This window comes from Eretmochelys imbricata, chromosome 18 (genome assembly GCF_965152235.1).
Source record: "Eretmochelys imbricata isolate rEreImb1 chromosome 18, rEreImb1.hap1, whole genome shotgun sequence".
NCBI classification, from domain to species: Eukaryota; Metazoa; Chordata; order Testudines; family Cheloniidae; genus Eretmochelys; species Eretmochelys imbricata.
In genome coordinates, this window is record NC_135589.1 from 2,009,442 (window position 1) to 2,035,669 (window position 26,228).

General features: G+C 50.0%; 1 protein-coding gene across 1 annotated transcript in view; it reads right to left on the reverse strand.

Moving 5' to 3' along the window:
• Positions 1–2,930: 2,930 nt before the first annotated feature.
• LOC144277038 (tyrosine-protein kinase STYK1-like) overlaps positions 2,931–26,228 on the reverse strand; it is a 55,562-nt gene continuing 32,264 nt past the window's right edge. Inside the window, exons 2-6 of the mRNA XM_077837564.1 lie at positions 18,831–18,971; positions 9,208–9,444; positions 7,545–7,771; positions 3,677–3,760; positions 2,931–3,152 (exon numbers count right to left, since the gene is read on the reverse strand). Coding sequence (XP_077693690.1) covers positions 2,931–3,152; positions 3,677–3,760; positions 7,545–7,771; positions 9,208–9,444; positions 18,831–18,971 — 911 coding nt within the window. The remainder of the gene's footprint in view (positions 3,153–3,676; positions 3,761–7,544; positions 7,772–9,207; positions 9,445–18,830; positions 18,972–26,228) is intronic.

Genomic DNA, 26,228 nt, shown 5'->3' on the forward strand with positions numbered 1-26,228 from the left:
ACTGTAAAAAGTATGTGCAAGTTCCTAAAATGTCATGATAACCGATAACAACAAATGTTGATGGGAGAAGACACGAAAGGGAGACAGACAGAATTAGTCCAAACAAAAAAGCCGACTAGTATATCTCAAGGACTGTGTTAAGACCATGCCTGGTAAACAAGAAAATGTTATCCGGAAATTAATGAACCAAAATTGGTGAGTTGGATTTTAGGCCCAACTGGTGGACAAAATAATGAGGGGATGGGCTATTCCACCCACCACTCCCTTTTTGGGTCCTAAAAGAAAGAGATTTGGTGGGGAGAGGGAAATACGGAAGAACAGACAGTCTGCTGAAGCAAGCTTTGCCATTACGGCTGGCACCCCACCACCTCCATAGACCCTGGTCCTTCTTTGCTCCAATCAAGAGGGATTGTCCTGCCCAGACAGGGCCAGAGAGAGGCACCCAGATACCTCCACCTCTACCAGCTGAATCCCAGCCACCACCTGAGATGAAATGGGATCGGACTTTAGCAGCAAACCAGCCCCACCCACCTCAGCTAACTTCTTCTCTTCTCCCCAAAGACAGTTATCCCCAGCTTTGCTACCATCTCGGAGACTGTCAGTCAAGGCGGTTTTCCTTCTAAAATTTTCCAGATAAAGGGAAAGAGAACAATGGATGTTGTTAAAATGAAAGCCTTATTTAATACTTTATATTTCAGATGCTTTAACTGTTTTTCCTTCATCTCTGTATCTTTACTAAAAGGTTAACAGATGTTTAATTTTGTTTGCCATGGTACCAAGCAGGCTGAGGTCTCTTTCTACCAAACCCTGAACCCTGTTTAACACTGTCTAATGTTGGACAGTCACCTGATTATGTTAACATCTTTGGGCCCCTGTATTCCATCTAAATGAATACAGCAGTGGCTTTGTGACTGGTAGGTCATATGTGTGTGGGGAGCTCGTGCCTTAGCAGGGCTCTGAGGCCGCCGAGAAGACCACGGGCAGTCATTATACTCCGTTACGGATGGGATAAACTCCTTCTAATGATGTAAAAAGTAACATGAGTCTTGGCCTTAACCCACATGTGATGGTTTGGATCAGATGCAGGAGAACCAGACAAATACAATTTTCAGGGTGATTCTACCCTGATTACAGCCGAGGAATCTCATGAGAAGGGACTGATCAAAATCTCACCTCCCGGTCAAAGGAATCAAACTTGTGAACGCTTTGAGGCTCCCCCAGCCCCAGGTGTGTTGTTAGAACACTGAGCACAGGGCGTGGGGGAGAGAATAACTTTGCTGTTTGAAACTTCAGGACACCTGCAGGAACCCTGTCTGTCTGGGGCCTCCTTAGCAAAGCAGGAGGCTCGTAAGCATGGGCGGCGGGTGAACCTCCCCTTTGGGGAGGTTAGCTCCCGCCCCTTCCACCGGAGGCCCTGCCCACTGCAGCTCCAAGGGACCCCCCCCCCCCAGCCATGGCTGGAGGAACCCGTCAGTTTCAGGGGAGAGGGGGAGTGAGGGTGGGGCTTCAGGATGGAGCATGGGTGAGGCCACGGTCTGGGTTAGGGGAGGCTTAGCCGCCCCTGGCCTACGATACCCACCGCCCATGCTCGCGAGGTATAAAACTCACTCTCAGAAGAGCTACACTTAGGCAGAGACTGAGCTCATGGTCTAATGATTAATTTTCCAAGAGAAAACACTTGTTGAAAGCTTTGCCACATTAAATCCGGTAGAAACAGCTCCTGCAAACAAACATTCTCTCCTCACACCTAGAAGCTTCGTTCCCCTTCTAGTCTTCAGGCTTAACCCAGCTGAGAATGAAGCTGCGTTCGTGCCATATACATCAGTAATCGCAGAGCTGGGGCCTTCTGGCTATTGTCAAACTGCTTGCAGAAGAGCAAGCGGCAGCTGTAGGTTTCTACTGTGAAAGGGAGAGGGAATACCAAGCACAGCAAAGGGCTGAGGCAGCTAGAAGTGGAGGTCGGGAGAGTAACATTATCTCAGACCTATCTCAGCTTCCCATGCAGGAAGCTCCATCGCACCAAACTGTGCTCTTCGAGCACGCTTAGGTGGCAGGTCATTGTTAGAGGGTTCTGTGATGGGTCTTACCCCCATCACCTGCAAGGCAAGGGAAAGAACCCCAATTTGTCATGCTCTGCACCTGGGCAGGGGTGGTTAACCAGTTGTCTCCTGGCCAGAGGAGGTGGAGTTGGGCCTTGTAAGTGGACCAAGGGAGCTCAGAGGAGACAGGTCTCTGCTGGAGAGAAGCCCCAGGATTGGGTTTAACAGACAGGAAACAATGGGGAAGAACTCTACGGGTGCAGGTCTGGCCCTTGCAGGGAGCCCTGAGGCAGGGCCAACAAGGGATCTGCAGTGGAGTCTGAACAGGGTGGAAGGGTTCTGAGTTTGAAGATTTGTTTGGACTTTCATTTGGACTTGTTCCCCTTACGCTGGAGCGGTTTTGACTTTCATATGATTGGGCTGGTGGGCCAAACCAGAGTACCCAGAGGAGGAGCCAGGAGAAGATGAAGGCTTGGAAAGGCCATTGCAGGGCTGAGGGGAAGCTCAGTAGGGTGCACCACAGACAAGGGCCCCACGAGACCAGAGAGGAGGCGAGGATGCACCACTGCGGATTCAAATCACTGCCAGGAAGAGGGAAGAGTGCTGCTAGGAGCTGGAAGGGGCTTGTGAGATCTCCCTAGATGCTGGCCGGGGTGTGCGCTCCCCAGAGAGCCTGTTTTCTAACACGCTCCTCACAGCACACAGGACCAGGGCTCGGCAGCCCATCAGGAACCCTCCTGTAAGGCCTTAATCTAGCCCAAACATCTAGGCTTTAGTGCCCAGGTTTCCCCTAAAAGCCAGCATGCGTTTCCTAGGCTGCCCCTCTGTTATGCCCCAGTCAGCTCTGGAGAACAACTTGCTTTTGGGTGTGCTCTAGCCGGCCTTAGTAACTCACACATCGCCCTTGGCTGTGACTGGGCGCTTCAGGATCCTTTCTGGTGGCAGCCACTTGATGGGCACCTCAGCTGCTTTCCTAGATGGCAGCATGCCCCTGCAGTAGACCTCTCCCGCCAGCCCCAGGCCGCAGAGCCGAACTGTCATATCCTGGTGGATCAGGACATTTCGAGCTGCTACGTCGCCATGGATCAGCTTCTGGCTCGCTGTCAGATATTCCTGAAATGAGAAGAGCCACATTCACATTTGCAAAGGAGACTTTGGGACTGCGTGAGTAGCAAGTGGTCTGCCACCCCTGGTCTCAGCAGCCACAGAGTTAACTACTGCAACTGTGCTCTCCCAAATGAGGATCCTGCCTGTAATCTAAAATGGCTGAGAGGTTAAGGCGTTGGCCTAGCCATGGGCATGTCTGTGTAAGTTCCAGTCCCCTTTCTGGGAGCATTACTTAGCTGAATCCTACATTTGTCTTGTAGGGAAGGGGCAATAACGCTCCAAGAGATTCCTTTTGTTCCCAGTATGATCTATGTGCTCTCCCAGCTGGAAAGTGAGCTCAGGAACTTCCTGTAGGATCAGCTAAATAAAGCAACAGCTGTGGCAAGGTTTTGCCCATTGATTGTCCTCCAGGACTGAGATCACCGCAGGAACAAGCCATGCTTTATTCTCTAAAGATTAATGAATTGACCTTGAAATAAACAAACCAGTGTATTTGACCCAATCTCCTCCACCAAATACACAACACTTACCAGTCCGCGTGCAATTTGGATTGCCATGGTGAACACGCTCTTCTCTGTTAGCTCATAAACACGTCCCTTATCGGGTAAGTCCCCCTACCAAGTCAAAAGAGGAAGAGACAGCTCACTCAGGCAGCCTCCGCCTCCCCACAAACACTGCCATGTTCCACGACATCTTCCGCTTGGGATCGCAATAATTACATCCTAATCCAATTCAAACTGCGGACAAGATGGGGAAGACTAAAGATCAGGACCCTCTCAGTTTTAGACTCCCCCCTCTCCCCGCCAAATTTGAGTGTCAGAATTCCAGGTGGGTAGCCCACCAGCCTGGGAAGCATCACACCAGAGTTTGACTCAGGCTGTCACCTCAAGGCACAATTTATTGGTTAACCAGAAAACAGGCAAAATACCTAAATACAATAATCCTCTGGTTATAGTTCCTTGTTGGGTATTAATAGTGATTTCTTTGCTCTGCTCAAAACTCTCTTCTATATGCTGCAGTACAAAATAGAGCCATTTGGGTTCGAAGGCAGTTGGGACCTCGAGTAAGTCGTCTAGATCAGGGGCGGGCAAACTTTTTGGACGGAGGGCCACACTGGGTTTCGGAAATTGTATGGAGGGCCGGTTAGGGGAGGGGGGCGTGGCCCACCCTCTTCTCGCCCCCTGACAGCCCACCCCCGAGACTCCTGCCCCATCCAACCCCCCTGTTCCCTGATGGCCCCCCCCGGGACCCCTGCCCCATCCAACCACCCCTTCCCTCTGTCCCCTGACTGCCCCCCCGCCGCCCCATCCAATCCCCCCTTTCCTTCTTGACTCCCCCACTGGGACCCCTGCCCCTTCCAACCCCCCCCTTCTTGACTGCCCCCCCCGGAACCCCTGCCCCCATTCAATCCCCCTGTTCTCCGCCCTCTGACCACCTTGACCCCATCCACCCCCCCACCCCGAACTCCCCTGCCCTCTAGCCAGCCCGCCCTTCTCCTGCCCCCTCACCACGCAGCGCAGAGCCCAGGGTCAGGCCGGGCTCTGCAGCTGCTCTGCCCCAGGAGCTCGCAGCCCCCTGCCCGGAGCATCGCGCCAGCAGCACAGTGAGCTGAGGCTGCGGGGGAGGGGGACAGCGGGGGAGGGGCCAGGGGACAGCCTCCCAGGCCAGGGGCTCAGGGGCCGGGCAGGAGGGTCCTGCGGGCCAGATGTGGCCCATGGGCCGTAGTTTGCCCACCTTTGGTCTAGTTCCTACTCTCTGCTTTGTGGTAGGACTAGGAGAGATTTGATTATTCCTAAAGAGTTCCCGATATCTATGGTATCTTAGGTCTCGCTAGGGCACCAGTCACCACATAGTATTTAGGAATAATCACATCTAGTCTTGAGTATGTTTAACATGAATTCCCATCTCCTGTAAAGCGCATTTATAGGTGTAACTATGGTAAAAATCGTATCTTATGCTCTGTAGAATTTTAGTGATATCTGTTCACTTTACTGACACAATTAAGTTGTTACTCATTTTCACATTGCAGTTATTTGAAAGAGACCTGGATTCTATTTGATCTCATGTATGAACAGAACTGTCAGCTAAGCCCTGACAGCAGAAGCTTTCTTACTGGTGATCGTGCAGAGGCAGAAAGCACAAGGCATTCAGAAACTATGGTGATGAGGTGGAATAAGAATCCACAAAGCAAATGTAAGCAGTGTCAGGATGAGCTCCACCCTGACATCTGGTGGTGAGGTGTGGCAAGTTGTGGAAAAGAACTTCAGGGGCTGATCTCATTTGCATAGGCACACCCACCCCGCCTAGAATGAGACCCTAGCTGCCCAAATGGTCACTTTGGCTGCTGTGGGATCCCCAGTGTCTCTGTTATTGGGGCAGGAAGAATAAATTGTTATTACCCTGATTATGGGAACTGTGCTTCGAACTGTACGTGGCCTTTTGTTATGATGGAGGGATTCACCATCAACTAAGTAGCACTCGCTAGGCAAGGGTCATGGGTTCCAAAACTGTGTGAAGGGAGAGAGGCTGGGGACAAGTATTAATACTTGGTGGCATGGGCCCCTTGGTGAGGGCCTTACATGCTAATTGCACTTCCTCCTCTCTCCACTGTGGAATATCATAACTAATTTTGATTTCATTAGAAGTCTAGTTATAGGCTGCTGAGCTCACTTTGGGCTGACAGTGCACCAGCACTGGGGCTCCCCTATTACAAGCTGAATTTACCTAAGAGCTGAAATCACTGAGTGTTGTGTTAAGTAGTGGGGGAGCCTGAAGATATATTGTGGAGCAGTTTGCGGGGCGGCTGGAGTGCCTTGCGGACCGGCTGGTGAAGCAGTTCGACGCGGAGCAGTTTGTGGATGGCAGGAGCTGCTTGTGGGCCGTGGAGCTGAGTAAAGGAGTTCGTGGGGCAGCTGGCGGAGTGGAGCGCAGCTGAGTGAAGGAGTTCGTGGGGCGGCTGGCAGAGCGGAGCGCCGCTATGGAGCTATGGGGCGGTCAGCTTCAGATCATGTAAGGTGCCTCTTACCCCCGTCCCATTTCCACCCAGGTTGGGAGGTAAAGCTCTGCCGATAAACTTTCGAACTCTGGGGCTGCCCTGACCAGGGACAGAGACTTTTTGGGGCATTGGACTTTTGGGACTTTGGGTGATTTGGGGTTGCTGGACTCAAGAACCAAAGGGAAAAGGGCACGCCCCAATTTGCTTGGGGTGGGTTTTTTTTGCTCATGGGTTGTGTTATGAATCCTGTTGGTGGTGTTTCCCCAACATAATGCCACATTGTTTCTCTCTGTTATTAAAAGGCTTTTGCTACACTCAGACTATGTGCTTGTGAGAGGGGAAGTATTGCCTATTGGAAGCACCCAGCGGGGGTGGTATATATTTGTCCCAGGTCACTGGGTGGGGGCTCGAGCCGGTTTTGCATTGTGTTATTGGAATGGATCCCCTAGATATTGAACCCGGCCCTTGTTGCTGCCAACTCTGACGGGCAGAAGGGTTACACAAAAATGGGATTTGAAATCCCAGTTGGAATTTGTGGTGCTCGCAGCTAGCATGAGTCCTGACTTACGCTGTAAAGTGAGCAAGTTCCACTCAGAAGCAGAGAGAATAAATGAGCCCTCACATTGTCAGATTTACAGGCTGTTCTCAGAGTACAGCTGCAGAGTCGCCAACTCCAAGTGTTCAAAAATCATGAGATTAAAGAATTGTTTTCTCCTTCCCCTTCTTGTGTCAGAGCCTGTAGGTCACACGAGTTGCATTTTCCCACTTTTCTCTACACCAAGCGGGCTAAAGATGCACTTTAAAAAAAACGAAAGCAAACTTCTTATGGAATAACATGACTCCAGGTCAGGACAGATTTCCACAGATCAGATTGGCAGGGGACTTGGGGGTTTTCACCTTCCTCTGCAGCATGGAGCATGGGTCGCCTGCTGGAATCATCAGGGCAAATCTCACATATCAATCCCGGGGCCTCAAGCATTGGTGGCACCTCAGACTACCGTTCTCTGCCTCACAAGTTTGGTCTCCAGGACTGAAATTCTTTAGTCTAACTAAAGTCTTTGGGCTCAACACAGGGGTAACTGGGTGAAATGCAATGGCTTGGGCTATCCATGAGGTCAGACTAGGTGATCCAATGATCCCTTCTGGCCTTGAACTCTATCAAATTGGGACTTTCACACAAACTTCAGATATCATGAGACTTTCCAACTCTCCTGACTTTATCCCAACACAGCTTGGAGTGCATTTGCTAAAGTCAAATGTTTTCCCATTTCTGCTTGGAGAATTACATTAACCCTAAAAAGGCCGCAATGCAGAGAGAAGTGGAAGGGGGCTGAGGGTGACGCAGTGCTTGGCATTTCCCCCATTACAGCTTGCCCACGTCAAAACCAAACAGCTCCTCTCACCTGACAAGCTTGCCAAAGGAAGTGCAGTAAATTTCCTAGGCTCATGGCCTCCAGGATGAGGCAGAGGGGCAGAGCTTGGCTCTGACACCACAGGACCTTCACCAGGCTGTCATGTTTACAGATCTTGATGTGAAACTTCATCACTTCTATAAAATCCTTCATTTCCTGAGGGCTGGTGGCCATTAATGGAAAGGAACCAAAAGCAACGTTAATACCAAGCATGGGCACTAAGAGGAGGAAAGCTAATGGCCTACAAGAAAGGGGACTATCCCTTGAGGAGCAAAATGGGGCTCAACAGGGACTAGATATGGGTTGGATTTGCAGCACAGAGCCAGGTTTGCTACATGAGCCTTGGTCTATCACATGCCCTGTTTAAATCCATGATTTTGGTTCTCCCCATTCTAGTGATATCAAGATTATCTGCTCTTGATTTGGACAAGGTGTGTTGGCTGTGGCCCAGAACTAGAGCACAATAGCCAGGCTACAGAAAGAATGTACCAACATGAATCTATTGCTTTTGACAGTCAAAGGTCTCCTAACCCAACAGCTCATTGGGCTGCCATGGCTAAGACACAAAAGGTTCATAGCCAACAGTACCCGAGGATGTGAAACAGCCAACCACCTTGGGCTACCCTGACCCAGCAGAGCAGCTACCCATGCTGTAGCTGGGTGAACTGGAAGCAGGCTTTCAGTGGGAGATCAACCAAACTTGAACCCACACCCGTCTAGATTGTAGCTGAGCACCTTAACCACTCAGCCATTGCACCTAACCTCTCACCCGCCTTACCTTTAAATAGTAACAGAGTTTATCCCACAACAAACTGGAGGGGCTGATTTTCAAACTGTAGGCAGCCAGGCTGGTGGACAAAAATGCCCCTTACTGTGCACACAGTTATCCACTGTGCCCCCTGCCTCCGGCTCAGGCATCTGCAGTGACTCAACCAGGGACCTCTGGCTCTAAAAGCATGTCTACTCTTTGACCCATCGGAGCTGATACAGGCATCTTGGGGCTGTAGTGGACTCAAACATTTTACCTGTCCAGCCACTAGAGGGAGACAAAGACCTTTACTGGGTTAAAAGGGGTCACGTGTGTGCAAATTGGAATAATTGCACTTGTACACATGCATTTTTGTAGGCCTCTGTTTATGAATGTTTTGCCCTGAAAGTCTCCGGCTTCCGTCATGCACGCAATAGGAGCTGCATTGCCTGAGCCTTTCCCCTGCACCATCAGATTGTCGCTGCTGCTGTTGGTGGTCTCCAAAGAATCCTGGAGCTAGAGACACTGAGGGAGGAATTTCTAAAGCTGCTTAGGGTTCCCTGGTCACATGCTCTTATTTAATAAGTGGTGTACAGGACCCCCTCTCCTCTCCCCGTGGTGCCTGAGTCACAGAGGACCCGAGTCTGTTGCAGCCCCCCGCAAGAGGCTTCACTCAAGGTGTAGTAGCTTATGCATTTGCTCTGGAGGTCCCTGGTTCAAGCCCTGTTATGTTGGCCAAGTTGGCTGCTGTGACATTTACTTAGATGGCTAAAGTATAATTCTAGCTAATGCCTGCTACTTTCCTTTTAGACCCGTCTCCTGTTCTAGGCATCCCATCCGGGCTATCACGCACCAGACAGCCCAGACCTGGCAGTGAGAGAAAGCTCCTCTCCCCAACTTGCTCACCTGGTAGTTTCCTCAGAATCACAGACAGTGAAGGCCCCAAAGAACCTGTTTGGATGAGGGTGGCCCGGGAAATCTGTCCATATTGCCCCATGCACAAAAACTCCTCCTCCTGGGTGCGCCAGTCCTTAGGCAGCTCCCACTTTGCAAGGGGGGAATCCTTAAACTCCAGTGTTCTCTCTGCTGAAGTGGCAGTGGGTAGGGAGTCATATTCCTTCCCGTCTTGCCCTGGAACATCGTCTGCCAAAAAAGAATCAGCATACGTGGGAACACAGTAAGAGACATCAGCCAGCACTGAGGGCAGGGAGCCTGAGTTCTATTCCCAGCTCCAGCACACACTCACTGTGTAACTTCAGACACAGCACATCTAGCTTGGGTACTTGTCATTACCAGAGTATCGGAGCACCTCACCTCCTTCAGTGTGTATATTCACACCCTCCCCCAAGGCAGGGCAGGACTAGTATTGCTAGTGTACACATGGGATCTGAGACCCAGAGAGACTTTGCCAAAGTCCCACGTGGAGTCTGCAGTAGAGCAGGGAGTTGAACCCAGCTCTCCAAAGGGCAAAACGAGCATCCTAACCACTAGGCCACCATTCCTATCCATACTTTCCCCCCAGTGACAGGAGGAGGAAGTTATTGCCCCGTCTCACACAGGGATTGTGTTATTGTTGGTCAAGCACTCCGAGGTCTCCAGTGGAAGGTGGTGGGCAGACGCAAAGCCCTGTCTTCAAAGGAACGGTGCTGTTATAACCCTATAAAGGCTGGCAACAGAGATTCCTTGGCAGTGACCTCTGGGATCCACTCCCTGCTGAAATACGACCAGAAGGAATGTAGCAGCTCTTAGACATGCCTCTTTGCCCAGCTGGATTAAGCTGCTTAAATCCTGCTTCCCAAGCCGACTAGTTCTGCTGCATGGAGTCTGGTTTCTAGACCTGAGAGTTTGAATTTAAGTCTTTTAAGGTGACAGGTTACTGCGGTGGTGGGCACCAAATACAGGACTGCAACTATAGAGCTCGGTGAAATTGTTCTGGCCAATTGTAGATGTGATGCCGTACGGAATATGGGTGACCATTTATAACACGATTGACACCAATATGACAAAATTGCATTGACTCTTACAATGTATGCCATGTAAGCAGTGATGAGCTGCCAAAATCTTAACAATGGGTTCCCTCCTCACCCCATGACAGGGTCGTTGCCCACCCCCGCCCCCCGGGACTCCTGCCCCATCCAACCCCCGTAGCGTTCCTTGATGCCCCCCCCGGACCCCTGCCTCATCCACCCCCCTCCCCTGTCCCGACGGTCCCCAGAACCAGGCAGGAGGGTCTCATGGGCCACCGTAGTGGGTGCCCACCCCTAAGAGCCAGAGGCACCTGCCGGGGGGCGAGGTGGGGAGTCCTGGAGGTGCTTACCTGGGGCAGCTCCCAGGAAGTATCTGGCAGGTCCCTCTGGCTCCTAGGGGCTCCTAGGGGCGGGGGAGCATAGCGAGCAGGGGGAGCGGCCGCTCCCCCACTGATCACATAGAAAATGGCGCCGACTCCCTGGGTGCTCCGGCGCAGGAGCCCCCACGGGGAAAGTTTGGTGGGTGCAGCGCCCCCACTGGCAGCTCCCCACCCTGTGCCTGGCCCCAGATCACCTCCACTCGGCCTCCTCCGCTGAGCACGCCGCCCTGCTCTGCTTCTCCGCCCCCTCCCCACCCCTGGTTTCCCGCGAATCAGCTGTTCGGCGGGAAGCCTGGGAGGGCCGAGAAGCAGGCGGCGGCTTCGCGCTCAGGCCCAGGGAGGTGGAGGCAAGCTGGGGCAGGGAGCGGTTCCCCTGCACCCCCCACCGGGTTACCTGCTGCAGCACAGGCGGCCCTCCTCGCCCCCCCCCCCCCACCCCAGCTCCCGTCCACCTCCCTGGGCCTGAGCGGGAAGCCATGGCCTGCTTCTCAGCCCGCCCCAGCTTCCCATGCAAACAGCTGATTCGCGGGAAGCTGGGGGGGCGGAGAAGCAGGGCGGGGCGGCACGTTCAGGGGAGGAGGCGGAGGCGGAGGTGAGCTGGGGCCAGGGGTGGGGCGGGGAGCTGCCGGTGGGGGTTCTGCACCCATCACATTTTCCCTTGGATGCTCCAGGGCTGGAGCACCCGTGGAGTCGGCGCCTAAGGCGCCACTTTTGGCCGGTTAAATTTAGAAGCCCTTTTAGAACCAGTTCTCCCTTGCAGAACAACCGGTTCTAAAAGGGCTTCTAAATTTAACAACCAGTTCTAGTGAACCAGTGCAAACTGGGTTCAGCTCATCACTGCATGTAAGGTATTAGTGGGAAAATTATGATTGGCTAAATATGATAATCACGTTTATATGTATATATCATCTTTGTACTGCGAGTTATAAATGTGTGGTATATTTGTATATCAAACTTGTGCTGTGTTTCTGGGTGACACCCTGTAATGATGCTGGTTCTGGCGGGACCCAACTGAGAGTCAGGACAAATTACTTCAAGCAGGGCACTGACAGCCCAAGGCTGGGGTTTTCCACCTCTAAGGCAAACCAAACCAGCCAAATGGAGCAGACTTTGGTCTCACCTCACTAGCTAACCACAAGTCACACAAGCAATTCCCTTAGACACTCCAATTTCCCAGTATCTCCACCAGTGCCCCTCGTTATGGGGACAAATGGCTATGAAAACCAATATCCCAGTAAAAGAAAAAAGGTTCTCTCGATCCCAAAGGACCAAGCCCCAGACCCAGGTCAATCTACAAATCAGATCTTACCCACAAATCACGCTGTTGCCAATCCTTTAGAATCTAAAATCTAAAGGTTTATTCATAAAAGGAAAAGGATAGAGACGAGAGCTAGAATTGGTTCAATGGAATCAATGACATACAGTGATGGCCAAGTTCTTGGTTCAGACTTGCAGCAGTGATAGAACAAACTGCAGGTTCAAATCAAGTCTCTGGAGAACATCCACAGCGGGGAGGGGTCGTTCAGTCCTTGGTTCAAAGCTTCAGTGTAGCAAAGTCCCTCCAGAGGCAGGAAGCAGGACTGAAGACCAGATGGAGGAGTTGCAGCAGCTTTTTTATATTCTCTTGCCATGTGGACTGTCTTTCTTCGTCCCAAAGACACGCTGTCCATCCCATGGCCTGGAAACACCTCAGAGTTCTGTCCTAGGCAGGTCCCTGCCTACCTGACTGAGTCCCAAGGTGTGTCTGCCTTCTCTCAATGGGTCACTTGTATCGCTGATGGTCCTTAATGGGCCATCAAGCAGGCTAGGCAGAGCTGACCCCAACTTGTCTGGGGTGTCACCCAGAAGCACAGCATAAGTTTGAACTACAGACAGTATAGAGCCAATATTCATAACTTCAACTACAAAAATGATACACATATACAGATAGCATAATCCTAACCAGCAAACCGTAACCTCATCTTAGACACCTTATTTGACCCCCTTTATACAAGATTTGGGGCCACTACAGGACCTTGGTTGCAACAATGATCTATACGGTCCCAGCTTATGTCAGTAACGTCACACACACCCAGACAGATTGGCATCAGCACTATCCAGCCTTCTTGATGGCCTGCTTGATGGCAATCAGCTGTACAATGAACCTATTGAGAGAAGCCAGGGGCTACAACAATGAGTCAGCAGGACAAGTAGGGACATGCCTGTGGACAGGGGACTCCAAGTGTTTTTCCAGGCCCATGTGTTGTGAGCTTGTGTTTGGGACAGAGAATGTACAAGCCACATGACAAAGGACAGAAAAGGCAGCTGCACCATCTCCATTTTGACAGGTTTCAGAGTAACAGCCGTGTTAGTCTGTATTCGCAAAAAGAAAAGGAGTACTTGTGGCACCTTAGAGACTAACCAATTTATTTGAGCATGAGCTTTCGTGAACTACAGCTCACTTCATCGGATGCATACCGTGGAAACTGCAGCAGACTTTATATACACACAGAGAATATGAAAAAATACCTTCTCCCACCCCACTGTCCTGCTGGTAATAGCTTATCTAAAGTGATTATCAAGTTGGGCCATTTCCAGCACAAATCCAGGTTTTCTCACCCTCCACCCCCCCACACAAATTCACACTCCTGCTGGTGATAGCCCATCCAAAGTGACAACTCTCTACACAATGTGCATGATAATCAAGTTGGGCCATTTCCTGCACAGATCCAGGTTCTCTCACCCCCTCACCCCCCTCCCAAAAAGCACACACACAAACTCACTATCCTGCTGGTAATAGCTCATCCAAAGTGACCACTCTCCCTACAATGTGCATGATAATCAAGGTGGGCCATTTCCAGCACAAATCCAGGTTTTCTCACCCCCCCATCCCCATACACACACAAACTCACTCTCCTGCTGGTAATAGCTCATCCAAACTGACCACTCTCCAAGTTTAAATCCAAGTTAAACCAGAACATCGGGGGGGGGGGGGTAGGAAAAAACAAGGGGAAATAGGCTACCTTGCATAATGACTTAGCCACTCCCAGTCTCTATTTAAGCCTAAATTAATAGTATCCAATTTGCAAATGAATTCCAATTCAGCAGTTTCTCGCTGGAGTCTGGATTTGAAGTTTTTTTGTTTTAAGATAGCGACCTTCATGTCTGTGATTGCGTGACCAGAGAGATTGAAGTGTTCTCCGACTGGTTTATGAATGTTATAATTCTTGACATCTGATTTGTGTCCATTTATTCTTTTACGTAGAGACTGTCCAGTTTGACCAATGTAAATGGCAGAGGGGCATTGCTGGCACATGATGGCATGTATCACATTGGTGGATGTGCAGGTGAACGAGCCTCTGATAGTGTGGCTGATGTTATTAGGCCCTGTGATGGTGTCCCCTGAATAGATATGTGGGCACAGTTGGCAACGGGCTTTGTTGCAAGGATAAGTTCCTGGGTTAGTGGTTCTGTTGTGTGGTATGTGGTTGTTGGTGAGTATTTGCTTCAGGTTGCGGGGCTGTCTGTAGGCAAGGACTGGCCTGTCTCCCAAGATTTGTGAGAGTGTTGGGTCATCCTTTAGGATAGGTTGTAGATCCTTAATAATGCGTTGGAGGGGTTTTAGTTGGGGGCTGAAGGTGACGGCTAGTGGCGTTCTGTTATTTTCTTTGTTAGGCCTGTCCTGTAGTAGGTAATTTCTGGGAACTCTTCTGGCTCTATCAATCTGTTTCTTTACTTCCGCAGGTGGGTATTGTAGTTGTAAGAAAGCTTGACAGAGATCTTGTAGGTGTTTGTCTCTGTCTGAGGGGTTGGAGCAAATACGGTTGTATCGCAGAGCTTGGCTGTAGACGATGGATTGTGTGGTCAGGGTGAAAGCTGGAGGCATGCAGGTAGGAATAGCGGTCAGTAGGTTTCCGGTATAGGGTGGTGTTTATGTGACCATTGTTTATGAGCACTGTAGTGTCCAGGAAGTGGATCTCTTGTGTGGACTGGACCAGGCTGAGGTTGATGGTGGGATGGAAATTGTTGAAATCATGGTGGAATTCCTCAAGGGCTCCTTTTCCATGGGTCCAGATGATGAAGATGTCATCAATATAGCGCAAGTAGAGTAGGGGCTTTAGGGGATGAGAGCTGAGGAAGCGTTGTTCTAAATCAGCCATAAAAATGTTGGCATACTGTGGGGCCATGCGGGTACCCATAGCAGTGCCGCTGATCTGAAGGTATACATTGTCCCCAAATGTAAAATAGTTATGGGTAAGGACAAAGTCACAAAGTTCAGCCACCAGGTTAGCCGTGACATTATCGGGGATAGTGTTCTTGACGGCTTGTAGTCCATCTTTGTGTGGAATGTTGGTGTCGAGGGCTTCTACATCCATAGTGGCCAGGATGGTGTTATCAGGAAGATCACCGATGGATTGACGTTTCCTCAGGAAGTCAGTGGTGTCTCGAAGGTAGCTGGGAGTGCTGGTAGCATAGGGCCTGAGGAGGGAGTCTACATAGCCAGACAATCCTGCTGTCAGGGTGCCAATCCCTGAGATGATGGGGCGCCCAGGATTTCCAGGTTTATGGATCTTGGGTAGTAGATAGAATATCCCAGGTCGGGGTTCCAGGGGTGTGTCTGTGCGGATTTGATCTTGTGCTTTTTCAGGAAGTTTCTTGAGCAAATGGTGTAGTTGCTTTTGGTAACTCTCAGTGGGATCATAGGGTAATGGCTTGTAGAAACTCGTGTTGGAGAGCTGCCGAGCAGCCTCTTGTTCATATTCCGACCTATTCATGATGACAACAGCACCTCCTTTGTCAGCCTTTTTGATTATGATGTCAGAGTTGTTTCTGAGGCTGTGGATGGCATTGCGTTCCGCATGGCTGAGGTTATGGGGCAAGTGATGCTGCTTTTCCACAATTTCAGCCCGTGCACGTCGGCGAAAGCACTCTATGTAGAAGTCCAGTCTGCTGTTTCGACCTTCAGGAGGAGTCCACCTAGAATCCCTCTTTCTGTAGTGTTGGTAGGGAGACCTCTGTGGATTAGTATGTTGTTCAGAGGTATTTTGGAAATATTCCTTGAGTCGGAGATGTCGAAAATAGGATTCTAGGTCACCACAGAACTGTATCATGTTCGTGGGGGTGGAGGGGCAGAAGAAGAGGCCCCGAGATAGAACAGCTGCTTCTGCTGGGCTGACAGTATAGTTGGATAGGTTAACAATATTGCTAGGTGGGTGAGAAAATCTGGATTTGTGCTGGAAATGGCCCAACTTGATGATCACTTTAGATAAGCTATTACCAGCAGGACAGTGGGGTGGGAGGAGGTATTTTTTCATATTCTCTGTGTGTATATAAAGTCTGCTGCAGTTTCCACGGTATGCATCCGATGAAGTGAACTGTAGTTCACGAAAGCTCATGCTCAAATAAATTGGTTAGTCTCTAAGGTGCCACAAGTACTCCTTTTCTTTTTTCTATCTCCATTTTGTCTTCAATCCGGCTTCTTACCTCTGGAGCAACTTCTCTACAAACTGAAGCTTTGAAAAAAGGACTGAATGACCCATCCAAGCTTTGGATGTGTTCCAGAGGGACTCTACAAGCCAGCAAACTCACCAATGCTGCTAAGAACCTGATATATGGACTCTGAAGTCTTATGTATGTATCTGATGGCTTTGACCATTTAACAACTCTCTTCTTGTTCTTTTCTAATAAACCTTTAGTTTTAGTTACTAAAGGACTGGCTGGCAGCATGGTATTTTGGATCCCTTTGGGGATTTCTGTCCCTTTGACAGAACAAGGAGTAATGGTCTCAAGTTGCAGTGGGGGAGGTTTAGGTTGGATATTAGGAAAAGCTTTTTACTAGGAGGATGGTGAACACTGGAATGCGTTACCTTGGGAGGTGGTGGAATCTCCTTCCTTAGAGGTTTTTAAGGTCAGGCTTGACAAAGCCCTGGCTGGGATGATTTAGTTGGGGATTGGTCCTGCTTTGAGCAGGGGGTTGGACTAGATGACCTCCTGAGGTCCCTTCCAACCCTGATATTCTACAATTCTATGATCAGAAGAACATTTTGTATAGTGAGCAGAGTTTTAAATAACTCCTCATCTTACTGGACCTAGTCAGGGAACTGGAATGCAATAAAGAGGGCTGGGTGATTTATTTATTTTTTTGTTTAGCTTCTTGATAACCAATGTGGGGAATCAGGAACACAGTTTGTGCTTGGTTGGTGAATCTAACTACAGTGTTAACCTCCAGTTCTGGGAGAATCTGCTCTCCCTTTGCAGTCTGCCTTGCCCTCGGCATTTTCAGTGTAGGCTGCCCTAGGCACCTCGGGTCACAGTAGATTTATTGAAAAATGCATTTTTGAGACACCAAAACTACTCACCAATCTAGGTCAAATTGTTTAGGCCAATCCCCTCCCTCCAACTCTGAAAATGTTTTTTGGGGAAATGTCACAATGTTTGATTTTGACATTTTCTAAACGAATGGTTTTGACATTTTCTTTTGAAAATGCAAACAAATTCTTTTGCAAATATAATTTTCAAATCGACATTCAAAATGTTTTGTTTGACCTGAAAATATTTTGGGGGGATTTTCACTTTGGCAAGGGGAAAAAAACCACAATTTTTGTTTCGAACAAACCATTTTTTCCCCGGGGTTTTCAGGTTGGCCACTGAACTGAAAAAATCAACTAACCACTCAATTATATTGGCTATTAACTAATGATGCAATGTAGTATTACCATTACCTTTGCATACCATCTGGATATGATCGCAATATCTGTTCCTCAAATAATTTGTTTGCTTTTGGTTGGTGTTTGTTAACATGGCAACAAACCCCTGGGACAATAACAGACATAAATAAAATTACCACTTAAATCTGGGAGAATTCCTGGTACCTCAATAGCCCTGAGCACCACAGATCTGAGAGAGGTGTAGAGGAGGTGGAATGGCTCTGGGCCTTGCTTCAGTTCTTTGTATTTCTCTTTCTTTTCCCCTTACGTTTGTGATTTAGCGCAAAGGGCTCTGTAATGCTGTTCTCGTGGGCTGTGCCTGGTGAGGTATGAAATGTGATGATAATGCAACCTTTAGTTGGAGGGAGGAAGGGACATGCTAAAACGCCAGGCTGTCTCCAGTGCTGTATTTTCATGGATGTTCTTTCAGCTGGCACTCAGCAGGGTTGGGCTGTAGGCTGATCTCTGTCTACAAGAGGAGCTGACACACATGACCTTCAGTGGAAATGTTCAACCCTGGCAGGACTGACGAGCTCCCTCCACGCTGGCTGCTACTTCAGGATCCAGATCCTCTCTGCTTGGACTGTATGTTGCCACTGCAGAGGCTCCAGGGCCGGTGCTGCCAAGAGAGCTGTCCCCAGAAATGATTGTGGCCTGGAACTAAATCAGTCTTGGTGCCACACAAGAGCCCTGTGAGGGGAGGGCTGGGATCCCTGCTGCCATGGCATCTCCCTGACCGACGCAACGGAAACCGGGCTGAATCTCTACAGTCTAGCAAAAAGAAAAGGAGTACTTGTGGCACCTTAGAGACTAACCAATTTATTTGAGCATAAGCTTTCGTGTAGCTTGTGCCACAAGTACTCCTTTTCTTTTTGCGAATACAGACTAACACGGCTGTTACTCTGAATACAGTCTAGCAGAATCTTTGCTTCCTGTTTCAGTGCGCTACACAGGCTGAACCTCTGCAACTGAACAGGACTGTAACCTGGGGGAAATTCCTCTATTGCTCAGCTTACACCCTCAATGACTGGCTGACTTTGACCAATCTCTAGCCAGCAGGAAGTGCGACATAATGGTCAGAAAAGAGGGCTCGGACTCACAACTCCTGCGTGCACTGATCATCTTGACCTACTTCTCAGAGGGGTTGTGCAGCTGAATTACACAGCAGCAGCCACTCCAAAGGTTTGGCTGAGATTTACAGGCACCATTGTGAGATTTACAGGCACCCCCTTTTCACTCCTTTCCACGTCCCATCCTGGGTGCAGGCCATGTGTGCAGCTGGCAACGTTCTGTCGCTTCGGGAGGGGATCCAGACAAGCCATTTGGGAGCTGTGAGGCTCATTAGGGCTTGAAAACTCTCCTAACTCGGACTCACCTAGTAAGCTTTGCTGACATGCTCACTGGAGGATCTTGGAGAGATCCAGGCGCTGGGGCTGGAGATGGGCAAAGGCCTGTTTGGGGAGTGAGACCCAAAGCTGCAGAGCTCGTGTCCTTACCTTCCAGCAAGACGATGGGTTCCCTCTCAGCATCCTGCCCTCTCCGACACATCTTCCAGACAATGGCTGCCACCGCCAGCAGTGTGGAGGAGGCCAGGAAGGAGGGGATAACGACCACTGCGTGCCACACCCCATTTTCATCTGCAACAAAGAACCAGGGGAGATGCTAGAGATGACCCTCTCGGCGCTGGCAAGGAGCCCTTGGCAGCTCCCAGTCAGTCCCAAGGAGCTAGGTGCAATGGCCGACGGTACAAAGGCTGGGCAAGGAGTCGGACCCTATGGCCCAGCACATCCCTGCTTGGCCTCTAAGGAGATGCCATTGGCTTGAGTCTGATTGGCCTCAGGCACCCTGATAAGATGGAGACAGAGAGGCTGTCAGGCCCTTTCTCACCCTTCTCTTCAGGAGTCAGGGCTGCTCAACAGATTCTCAGGGCCTCACAGTGCATCCCATGTACGAGACCTCGGGGCCCATCTGCCCTGGAGCTGGAGGTGCACAGCCACACATGGGACCGTACGTACTCAGGGCTGCTCAGCCATCCCACCACACAGGCAGCTGCAGCTATGCTGCTATTTTTAGTGACTAGCTTCATCACAGCTAGCGTGGGTATGTGCTTGTCACCCCTGCCTTAGAGGAAAGTTGTTTTGGGGGGAAATGCCCCTCCATTCCAGTGGAAGAGCTGTGTTCCCTTGTGGGTTATCTGTCTCGTACAAACGTACCCTATTACACCCCTGCCTGCCCCATTCCCCTGGAGCAGGCGGATCATGGCAAGTGCAAACCACTCTCATGCTGCCAAACACTTCATCCCTTGCCAATCAGATGTAGCACTTCTGCAGCAGTTTTCACCCACAGGTGTCAACGGGCTTCACTAAAGCAGGTCAGTGGCATTACCCCATTTTACAGATTGGGAAACTGAGGCACTAGGGATGGAGGGGAGAAGGGACTTGCCTAAATCTCTGTCCAGCAGATCAGTGGCACAGCTGGGATCAGAGCCCAGGTCTCTTGATTCCCAGGCCTGTGGTCTAACTGCTACTTAATGCTACCTCCCTTTTAACTTAAAAACAAAACCAACAACCCACACCACTCCACGCAGGCCACCGGCCACCCACCCACACATGCTGCAGCCACTATTACAGCTCCCAGAAAGCAGTTGGGGGCGATTGAAAAGTAGCAGGCATGCTGAGAGTCCACTTATCAGAGGGGAACAAGGGCTGTCACTTTGCTCTAGCAGTGAGTAGCCAGGAGGGCTATGGTGGTTTGCTGGAGTACGCTCACCGGTACATGGCTGGGGAAGTTGGAAGAAAGAAAACTTCCTAGTGTCTGATGGTCACAGAGATTCAATATTTTCCAGAAAAGGGCAATTTGAGGGAGGCCAGATTTTATCAGCGCTGAAGCCTCAACTGATTCCTAGATTCCAGGGCCAGGTGAAACCATTGTGATCATTCTAGCCTGACCCCTGGAGAGCACCAGCCAGAGACCTGCCCCACAATAGCTCCTGTTTGAACTAGAGCAGACTTTTCTTTGTTTAAAAATGGACAGTGATGGAGAATCCACCACAACCCTGGGTAAATTGTTCCAGTGGTTATTTACTCTCACTGTTAAACTGGAGATGGAGTTATGATGTTGGTGTAGGAAGGCACATCAGCAGGAGCAAGGCTGTAGTGTGCACACTGACATAGTTAGGTCAATATAAGCTGCCTTATGTCAATCTAACTGTCTAGTGTAGACCAGGGCTAATGATGATGTCCCAGTACTAAAGATGACCTCCAACCCAGAAAAACGGGTTTGGGATTTTTTTGCTTCCTTATGAGGCATACAGAAGGCTTGAGAGTGTGTTTAAAGTTTTTTCTCCCCCCTTGTTTCTTTTTTAGGTTAGAAATTCAGGTTTATTGATGTGTGTTATTATTTATTATTATTGTGGAAAATAGTATTATTATTTATATTGCAGTGATGCCTAGAGCTCCCAAACAAGACCAAGGCCCCATTGTACTCGTCACTCCAGGTACACACACAGGGTCTGTCTACACTACGAAATTAGGTCAATATTATAGAAGTCAATTTTTATAAATCGATTTTATACAGTTGATTGCATATGTACCACAAAGCGCATTAAGTCAGCGGAGTGCGTCCTCACTACCGTGGCTAGCATCGACTTACGGAGTGTTGCACTGTGGGTAGCTATCCCACAGTTCCTGCACTCTCCGCCGCCCATTAGAATTCTGGGTTAAGCTCCCAATGCCTGATGGGGCAAAAACATTGTTGTGGGTGGTTTTGGGTACATGTCGTCAGTCGCCACCTCCCTCTGTGAAAGCAACGGCAGACAATCGTTTTGTGCCTTTCTTCCGCGCAGACACCATATCACAGCAAGCGTGCAGCCTGCTCAACTCAGCTCACCCCCATCGCCGCTGTTGTGTCCTGGGTGCTGCTGGCAGCAGACGGTGCAGTAGGACTGCTAACCGTCGTCCTCCACCGCTTCCACTGCAACTCTGCTCTGCTGCTATTGTCTCAATGGCGAATTTCTCCATGTTGTCTGTCATGGGCTTCCGGGTACTTGTGTTCTTCCTCGGGAAATGTGTGCGGTGCTAACCGTCGTCCCCCACCACTTCCACTGCAACTCTGCTCTCCTGCTCTCACGAATCCGCCTCGCAGGTCCTCTCGTCGTATTCTATAAATATCTACTCTCGTGGCATCCGTCGTCAGCCACCGCTTCCGCTCGCACTCTGCTCTCCTGCAGATGCCGTACCACGGCAAGCATGGAGCCCGCTCAGATCACCACGGCAGTTATGAGCATTGTAAACACCTCGCACATTATCGTACAGTATGTGCAGAACTAGAACCTGCAAAAGCAGGCGAGGAGGCAGTGCGGTGGCGAGAGTGATAAGGACATGGACACAGACTTCTCTCAAAGCACGGGCCCTGGCAATTTGGACATCCTGGTGGCAATGGGGCAGGCTCATGCCGTGGAATGCCGATTCTGGGCCAGGGAAACAAGCACAGACTGGTGGGACCACATAGTGTTGCAGGTCTGGGATGAATCCCAGTGGCTGAGAAACTTTCGCATGCGTAAGGGCACTTTCATGGAACCTTGTGACTTGCTTTCCCCTGCCCTGAAGCGCCAGAATACAAAGATGAGAGCAGGCCTCACAGTTCACAAGCGAGTGGCAATAGCCCTGTGGAAGCTTGCAACTCCAGACAGCTACCAGTCAGTTGGGAATCAATTTAGAGTGGGCAAATCTACTATGGGGGCTGCTGTGATGCAAGTAGCCAACGCAATCACTGAGCTGCTGCTATCAAGGGTAGTGACTCTGGGAAATGTGCAAGTCATAGTGGATGGCTTTGCTGCAATGGGATTCCCTAACTGCGACGGGGCGATAGACGGAACCCATATCCCTATCTTGGCACCAGAGCACTAAGGCAGTGAGTACATAAACCGCAAGGGGTATTTTTCAATGGTGCTGTAAGCACTGGTGGATCACAAGGGATGTTTCACCAACATCAACGTGGGATGGCCGAGAAAGGTTCATGACGCTCGCATCTTCAGGAACTCTGGTCTGTTTGAACAGCTGCAGGAAGGGACTTACTTCCCAGACCAGAAAATAATTATTGGAGATGTTGAAATGACTATACTATCCTGGGGGACCCAGCCTACCCCTTAATACCATTGCTCATGAAGCCATACACAGGCAGCCTGGACAGTTGTCAGGAGCTGTTCAACTACAGGCTGAGCAAGTGCAGAATGGTGGTAGAATGTGCATTTGGACGTTTAAAAGCACTCTGGCACAATTTACTGACTCGGTTAGACCTCAACGAAACCAATATTCCCACTGTTATTACTGCTTGCTGTGCGCTCCACAATATCTGTGAGAGTAAGGGGGAGATGTTTATGGCGGGGTGGGAACTTGAGGCAAATCGCCTGGCCACTGATTACGCGCAGCCAGACACCAGGGCGATTAGAAGAGCACAGCAGGATGCGCTGCACATCAGAGAAGGTTTGAAAACCAGTTTCATGGCTGACCAGGCTACGGTGTGAAAGTTCTGTTTGTTTCTCCTTGATGAAAACCCCCCGCCCCTTGGTTCACTCTACTTCCCTGCAAGCCAACCACCCTCCCCTCCCCCCTTCGATCACCACTTGCAGAGGCAATAAAGTCATTGTTGTTTCAAATTCATGCATTCTTTGTTAATTTGTCACACAAATAGGGGGATAACTGCCAAGGTAGCCGGGAGGGGTGGGGGAGGAGGGAAGCACCAGGTGGGGTTTGGGAGGAGGGAGGATCCTCAGCATTGCCTCCTGCCTCCTCTTACCACACTGCCACCACCTCTCCTCTTGCTCCCACCACTTCTCTCACGTGTCCCTCCTGTCCTTGCGTTCATTTTGTGCTTTTCTGGACTCTGCCATTGCTTGCCTCCACGCATTCTGCTGGGATCTTTCAGTTTGGGTGGACTGCATGAGCTCAGAGAACATTTCATCACGAGTGCGTTTTTTTCGCCTTCTTATCTACGCTAGCCTCTGGGATGGAGATGATAGGGAGAGTGTTGAAACATTTGCAGCTGTGGGAGGGAAAAAAGGGAGAGTAGTATTTTAAAAGACACATTTTAGAGAACAATGGGTAGACTCTTTCATGGTGAACCAGGCTGTTAACATTACACAGCACATGTGCTTTCGGTACAAGGTCGCATTTTGCCTCTTATATTGAGGGCCTGCTGGTTTGGTGTGAGAGATCACACACGCAGGGCCGGGCAACAGAATTTGCCTTGCAGGCAGCCATAGTAAGCCACAGTCTTTCGGCTTCTTCAACCTTCATAAGATGTGGGAATGGTTTCAAACAGCAGCACCCTCCTTTCCCATACCAAGCACCCGTTGGGTTGGCCATTTAAAAGGAGGGGCTGCGATTTTCAGGTTAACGTGCAGCACAAACCCAACTAAACCCCCACCACCACCCAATTCTCTGGGACGATCACTCTCCTGAGGATAACACAGAGAGATAAAGAACTGATGTTGCTTGAATGCCAGCAAACACCGGGACCATACGCTGCCGTGCTTTGTTATGCAATGATTCCAGACTATGTGCTACTGGCCTAGCGTGGTAAAGTGTCCTACCATGGAGGATGGAATAAGGCTGCCCTCCCCAGAAACCTTTTGCAAATGCTTTGGGAGTACCTCCAGAAGAGCTTCATGGAGATGTCCCTGGAGCATTTCTGCTCCATCCCCAGACACATTAACAGACTTTTCCAGAAGCTGTACTGGCCGCGAATGCATCCCAAGTCTTCAGGGCAAATTAATAATTAAACACACTTGCTTTTAAACCCTGTATTATATTTACAAAGGTACACTCACCAGAGGTGCTTTCTCCAGCTTCATGGTCCGGGAGCCCGCCTTGGGAGGGTTGGGAGGGTATTGGCTCCAGGGTGATAAACAGTTCCTGGCTGTCGGGGAGAATGGTTTCTCTGCTTGCCTGCTGTGCGCTATCCTTCTCCTCCTCCTCCTCCTCCTCTTCCTCATCCCCAAAATCCTCATTCCTGTTGCATGAGACTCCCCCCTTGCAGGTGTCCACGGACAGGGTGGGGTAGTGGTAGGGGGGGCCCCCTAGAATTGCATGCAGCTCATCATAACAGCGACATGTCTTGGGCTCTGACCCAGAGCGGCCATTTGCCTCTTTGGTTTTTTGGTAGGCTTGCCTGAGCTCCTTAATTTTCACACGGCACTGCTGTGAGTCCCTGTTGTAGCCTCTGTCCTTCATGCCCTTGGAGATTTTTGCAAATATTTTGGCATTTTATCTTTTGGAACAGAGTTCTGATAGCATGGATTTGTCTCCCCATACAGTGATCAGATCCAGTATCTCCCATTCGGTCCATGCTGGAGCTCTTTTGCGATTCTGGGACTGCATGCTTGCCACCCTGGCCACGCTGGCCAAACAAGAAATGAAATTCAAAAGTTCCCCGGGGCTTTTCCTGTGTACCTTGCTAGTGCATCAGAGTTGAGAGTGCTGTCCAGAGTGGTCACAATGGAGCACTCTGGGATAGTTCCCGGAGGCCAATACCGTTGAATTGTGTCCACACTATGCCAAATTCGAACCAGCAATGTCAATTTCAGCACTAATCCCCTCGTTGGGGAGGAGTACAGAAATCAATTTTAAGAGCCCTTTAAGTCGACAAAAATGGCTTCGTCGTGTGGACGGGTGGAGGGTTAAATCGATCTAATGCTGCTAAATTCGACCTAAACTCGTAGTGTAGACCAGGGCTTAGAGAAAGAATCATAGAAGATTAGGGTTGGAAGAGACCTCAGGAGGTCATCTAGTCCAACCCCCTGCTCAAAGCAGGACCAACACCAACTAAATCAGCCCAGCCAGGGCTTTGTCAAGCCGGGCCTTAAAAACCTCTAAGGATGGAGATTCCATCACCTCCCTAGGTAACGCATTCCAGTGTTTCACCACCCTCCTAGTGAAATAGTGTTTCCTAATATCCAACCTAGACCTCCCCCACTGCAACTTGAGACCATTACTCCTTGTTCTGTCATCTGCCACCACTGAGAACAGCCGAGCTCCATCCTCTTTGGAACCCCCCTTCAGGTAGTTGAAGGCTGCTATAAAATCCCCCCTCACTCTTCTCTTCTGCAGACTAAATAACTCCAGTTCTCTCAGCCTCTCCTCGTAAGTCATGTGCCCCAGCCCCCGGCTGGGTGCAGTGCACTGGAACTTGACAACCCTGCTTTGACTATAGTTACACCCCAGCTGTTGGCATTCCCCCCTCCCCCCCAGTCCTGGACTGGAATGCAATGGACTACTTTTAAGATGGACTAGCAAGGGTATTTCTTGGGAAGAGACGTGTCTCAGGCTGCCCCCTTAACCAGATAGAAAGCAACAGACACCATCCTCCTCCTCCCAAATGAGTTTTCCAAAGCGAAGGACCTAACTATGACTCACACAGCTCACCACGCTCTTGAGAGCAGATGAAAACGGTGCATGATCCATTGAGGCTCTCCCCCAGAATCACCTTCTTCTTCTTCTTCTTCCTCTTCTAAAGTATCTACCACTCTCCATAGCACCTGCCGTCTTACAGAAATCCCTTTCCTGCATGACTTCCAGGGCTGGCCCTGTAAGTCTCATAGAACCAATCAGCGGTTGCTCTGAAGAGGCCATTTGGCTGGAGTACCTGTTCGGATTCCTCCTATCTGAGTGCTGAGGAGCTGAAAGATTCCCAGAGCAAAGCTTTTTCTCAGCAAGTGTCTCCTGAATGGGAGACTAAAGAGACTGTTTGCTCAAGCCAGTGCCGCTCTCCTCTACTGCTTGCTCTTCTGAGATGGGACACAGGAATGGGAGGGAAATTGATCATTTGAAAGACTTCTGGAGGGCAAAAGGAGAAAATATCCAGGAAGAAAATAATCAGACTCAAGAGGGGAAACC